The sequence below is a fragment of the Capsicum annuum genome, chromosome 7 (assembly GCF_002878395.1).
Source record: "Capsicum annuum cultivar UCD-10X-F1 chromosome 7, UCD10Xv1.1, whole genome shotgun sequence".
NCBI classification, from domain to species: domain Eukaryota; kingdom Viridiplantae; phylum Streptophyta; class Magnoliopsida; order Solanales; family Solanaceae; genus Capsicum; species Capsicum annuum.
Window position 1 is genome coordinate 214721828 of NC_061117.1, and position 5539 is coordinate 214727366.

The 5539-nt window shown below is 33.9% G+C and overlaps 1 protein-coding gene across 1 annotated transcript; it reads left to right on the top strand.

Annotated features, from left to right (window-relative positions):
* Nucleotides 1-1870: 1870 nt before the first annotated feature.
* LOC107878473 (receptor-like protein kinase ANXUR1) lies at nucleotides 1871-5060 on the top strand. The gene has a single exon (XM_016725477.2). The coding sequence runs from the start codon at nucleotides 2178-2180 to the stop codon at nucleotides 4764-4766; it is 2589 nt and encodes an 862-aa protein (XP_016580963.1). The 5' UTR covers nucleotides 1871-2177; the 3' UTR covers nucleotides 4767-5060.
* The last annotated feature ends 479 nt before the right edge of the window (nucleotides 5061-5539 follow it).

Genomic DNA, 5539 nt, shown 5'->3' on the forward strand with positions numbered 1-5539 from the left:
GATTGCTTTTATGCTATGTATAATTTATCAATAAATTTTTTATAATTTTATATTCTTTTAAGAGCTATGTATTATTTTGTTAGAGCAACTTTCTTTTATATTATGTGTAGTTCATTAATTAATTATATTTCTCTTTATCCTAATTTCATTAAAAAAATTATTGTAGATAAAAAGAAGATTACTACTATGGTACTTTTATCTGTCCTCATCTCACTATGGGTATGAGGGATACCATATAGCAATAGAAAAAAATCTTACTAGCCAAAATATAGTTTAAATTGCATTAATTTTTATATTTTTAATTTATTAAATTTCATCTTCAACTGCTCTAACACTTTTGGTTAACAAATTGATTGTCCTACTTTTTCATTTCGTGTAACAATTTTTTTTTTGGTTCTCTTAAGGCTTGATTAACATACAAATAAAGTAGGATATTGATATGACAAGAGTCTAACTATTGTTCTTTAAAATTCTTTCGAGAAAAATTATTCGTATGCATAAGAAGAAGAATTGTCATTGAACATTTTAATGCAAAATTAAATAATTGGGGTTATTAATATAAAGTGTTTTAGAGTTATGAATTTTATTAATACTAATTAAGAGTGTAATTTATTATGAACATATATATACAAATAAAAACAAGTTTCAAACTTATTAAAAATATATATGAAAATACATGTATATACTTAAGAGTGTGTATAATTGGTTAGAATTTGAAATAATTGAAAACTAAAAGGATCTCTTAAGAAATTTTGAGCACTCAAAAATCTAGAATTAAAAGAAATGGGGTAAAGAGAGAGTGCAAGAGTAATTAAGGGCAATTAAGAAAAAATTAAAGTGATTATTGGGATGAATTGCAGTAACACCATGGTAGGAGTAATATGTAGTGTAATATTGGTAATATTTATTATACAAAATAATAGATAATAGGAGAAAAATAAATATTTATAGTTATTGGAAAGAAGAAAAAAATTGAAGATTGAAAATGAAAACAAGGAGATTTTTCTTAATTAAAAAAAGTAGTAGTAATGAGTAAAGAGAGATTAAGAATACCTAAGTTCTGAAGATTTTTCAAGCATAAAATAAAGTTTTTTTTTTTTTTAGAAAAAAGAAAAGAAGCAATTTAAGGAAAAAGTATAAATGACATTAATGACAAAATTAAGAGAAGGAAAAACTTACAATGTAAAAGAAGAAATTCAGAAAGTTTTGAAAAAAAAATTAATAACATTGATGATGAAAGGAATTAAATGTGACTATTTTTAATATTCATTAAAATTTTAAGGTGAATTTCTCATCTTTTAAAGGAAAAAAAATGCCAACGAAATCGAAAAAAAATATTGATCATTGAAGGGTACCCCACACACACACACACACACACACACATATATATATATATATATTTATGAATCACGTATTAATTGAATCGGAGGTTTTTGATTAAAACGGATTGGATTTAATATTTTTTCTAAAAAAATTATTTGTTTGACTTAAAAGATAATGTGATATGTGACTCCGTTAAAAAATAATACTATATATCATATTTCGAGTTGAGTGATACTTGAAAGTGATTTTTGAGATATAAAAGAATGAAAAAAATCTGTTAAATAAAATAGCAAAAGATTGGTGACTTTTTCTTGGGAGAAAAATGAAAAAGACTTTTTGAGTGGAAAAGGAAAAAGAAAAACTGACTTTTCTGTTAAAAAATATCTCTATTCACCTATTTTCATTGATCATTTAAGAAATAACTCCAAATTGACCTGTCAAAAAATGAGAATGTATTACATAGTACGTGCCTATGAATACTGACTATATTGATAAAATTTAATGGCCCCTATTTAATAGATCAATGAATGCAAAGGGAAAATAGGTGCTTAGGCGTTACCAAAACTTCCCCTATCACTAACTTGCCGTATTTAACGTCTCTCAATCCTATTACTCATTCAAGAAAAAACACAAAGCAACAAACTAGGAAACTACTTTGTTAAAAAATATACAGGAAAAAGCAAGAATCTCAGATTGGATCTTCTATCTTTGATCTCCATTTTTCTTTGCTTTTTATCCTTTTTCTATTGATAAAACACATTAAAGGTGAGAGACCTTGTTAAGCTTAATGGCTAATATAGCCACCATATGTCCTCCATTTGTTGAGATCTATTGCCTCTACTTGAGAAGCAGAAATGAAAATTTGTACTAGTGTAAATTTTCTGATCATCATAACCACATTTTGTTCCCTCTTAAGCAAGGTGTATTCATCTACAAATGTTTCAAATTCTTATTCCTTTGTTTTGGCTTGTGGGGCTACAAGTAATGCCACAGATGCAGATGGCAGAATTTGGAGTCCAGATTCCACCTATCTCTCCTCTTCTTCTAGTAATTCAATCACATCTAAAGCTAAATACCAAGACCCTTCATTGATTTCTGATATTCCTTACATGACTGCTAGAATTTTCAAGACTCAAACCGCCTATACCTTCCCTGTTTCTCCGAAATCTCGCCATTGGATTCGACTTCATTTTTACCCTTCTTCTTATGACAATTTCAACTGTTCCAATTCATTCTTTTCTGTAACAATTGCGGCTTTTACTCTTCTCAACAACTTCAGTGTCTCAATCACTGCACAAGCACTGACACAAGCTTATATCATAAGGGAATTCACTCTTGTCCCTCTCCAAACTGCCACCCTTAGCATCACCTTTAGCCCTTCTTCGGTGTACAAGGACTCATTTGCTTTTATCAATGGAATTGAGATTGTTTCAATGCCAGAAATCTTTGAAGACGCACCCATGGTGGGATTCTCGGATCAGACTACGGAAACACAAGCTTCTTCTATGCAAACCATGTTCAGGCTAAATGTTGGTGGACAATATATTCCAGCAAATAATGACTCGGGCCTTGGAAGAATATGGTATGATGACGCGCCATATTTGTTTGGTGCATCCTTTGGTATCACATCTGCAGCTAATAACAGTGTCGAAATATCATATCCTTCTAATTTACCCAATTACATTGCTCCAGTGGATGTTTATAGGACAGCACGATCCATGGGGCCAGATCCAAATGTCAACAGGAATTATAATCTCACTTGGATCTTCCAAATTGATGCAAATTTCACTTATCTTGTGAGGTTACATTTCTGTGATTTTCAAATGAAAAGGATGAATCAGAGGGTGTTCAATATATATATTAATAATCAGACTGCTTTAGAAGATGCCGATGTGATTGCGTGGTCTTCTGCCCCAGATGTGCCAGCATACAAGGACTTCGTAATATATGCCGCAGATCAACCTGGTGATGATGAAATGTGGTTGGCTTTACATCCTACTGATGAGACGAAGGCTGAGTTTTATGATGCAATTCTCAATGGGTTAGAGATTTTTAAGATCAATGACACATCGGGGAATTTGGCAGGGCCTAATCCTGTGCCACCACCACCCCTAGATCCAGACACTGATTCTCAGCCAAAACCATCATTTTCATCAAATAAAACTAGTAAGAAAGGCATAATAGCTGGTTCAGTTGTAGGAATAGCAGCTGGCTTGGGTATTGTTCTTGGTGTCCTTACTTTTGTCAAGCGAAGGAAAAATGTGAACAATGGAGGAAATAAGTCTAGCAGAGGTGGTTGGTTACCAATATATAGCAGTAGGTCTACAGAAACTAGAACAACTATCTCAGGCAAGAGCAATGGCAGTAGTCACATTTCCAACATAGGTGGAGGCCTTTGTAGGCACTTCACCTTAGCTGAGATAAAACATGGTACTAAGAATTTTGACGAGTCACGAGTTATTGGAGTTGGGGGATTTGGTAAAGTGTACAGAGGAGAGATTGATGGAGGGACTGTTGTTGCTATTAAGAGAGCAAATCCTTCTTCCGAACAAGGACTTCATGAGTTCCAAACTGAGATAGAATTGCTCTCAAAACTTAGACACAGGCACTTAGTCTCATTGATTGGGGCTTGTGAAGAGAATGGAGAGATGATATTAGTGTATGATTACATGGCTAATGGGACATTGAGAGAGCACCTTTACAAGCACAACAAGCCACCCTTGTCATGGAGGCAAAGGTTGGATATTTGTATTGGTGCAGCTAGAGGTCTTCACTATCTTCACACTGGTGCAAGGTACACTATCATCCATAGGGATGTGAAAACTACAAATATTTTGCTGGATGACAAGTGGGTGGCAAAGGTTTCTGATTTTGGGCTCTCGAAAACGGGACCTAATCTCCATAAAACCCACGTTAGTACAATGGTAAAAGGAAGTTTTGGATACTTGGATCCAGAGTATTTCAGAAGACAACAACTGACAGAAAAGTCTGATGTGTACTCTTTTGGAGTAGTACTTTTTGAAGTACTTTCTGGAAGACCAGCTCTAAATCCTAGTCTTCCAAAGGAACAAGTAAGTCTAGCTGATTGGGCATTACACTGCCATTTGAGAAATACTACCAAGGAAATTGTGGATCCGCATATTAAGGGGGAGATTATGCAAGAATGTTTGAAGCAATTTGTTGATACAGCAGTGAGTTGCTTGTCTGATCATGGAACTGATCGTCCTTCAATGGGTTCAGTGTTGTGGAATCTCGAGTACTGCCTTCAGTTGCAAAGTGATCCTGATGAACCAAAGATGGTTGCAGAACAGAAAGCAAACGATGCTTATGCTATGCATACAGAATTGTTAACCATTGCAGAAGAAGGCAGAGAAGGTCACAAGTCAGAGGATCACAGCACGGAGGCAGTCTTCTCACAAATTGTGAATCCACAAGGTAGATAGTTGGTTAGTCCTACCGTTGTACTTTTTGATTAGAAGTTTGGGTTAGCAATTTTGAAGAGAGTTTATATTTGACGAGGAGGTTTGCTTAGTTTGTAGAGCACCTCCATCTCTAACCGATAGGTTGGGTGCTCGAGTCATGTGAATAGCAAGTGGAAGTACTAATAATACTCCTAGACTACTGGGGATGAAAAACAAATACACTTTAGCTTGTGTTTCTATCGTCTTTAGTGTCTTCATTAATTTTGCTTCCTCGTGAGTGAAGCAGGTTCAATGTTATAGCTGCATAAAGTTTTAGAGACCTGTGCCCCTACGTACGTACTTTGCTCGTTCTATTGATTGAGATCAATTGAGATTTTTTTTTTTCCTTCTTTTTTTCCCCCTTTTCATCCGGTGAAAACACTATTATTTTTCTTTTTTGACTGATTAATAAGAATAACTTTGGAAATAGCCATTGAACAACTTTCAGTGAAAAAATAGTAATTTTTTAGTAATACAAAGATCTTTTTCATACTCAAAACACCGAACTAAAACCTCTAGTTAATGAATGAATGAGCAACCATCATCCACTTTGGAGTTTGGTGGTAGATCAGTTTAGGTGTTGATATCATGTTGTGAATTTGGGTCAATTATTTAGAAAAGAGAACGTGGAAGAAACCAGAAAGCAGCACAACACATGTATGTGCAGACACACCAACTAATAAATAGGGTTAATTTGTGGGGGGAGACAAGGGGTCTTGTTTTCTGTTTTACAAAATTCATGCTAACCCTTTTTA

Excerpts from the sequence above, each read along its gene's own strand:
- LOC107878473 (XM_016725477.2), top strand. The coding sequence starts at position 2,178 with ATGAAAATTTGTACTAGTGTAAATTTTCTGATCATCATAACCACATTT.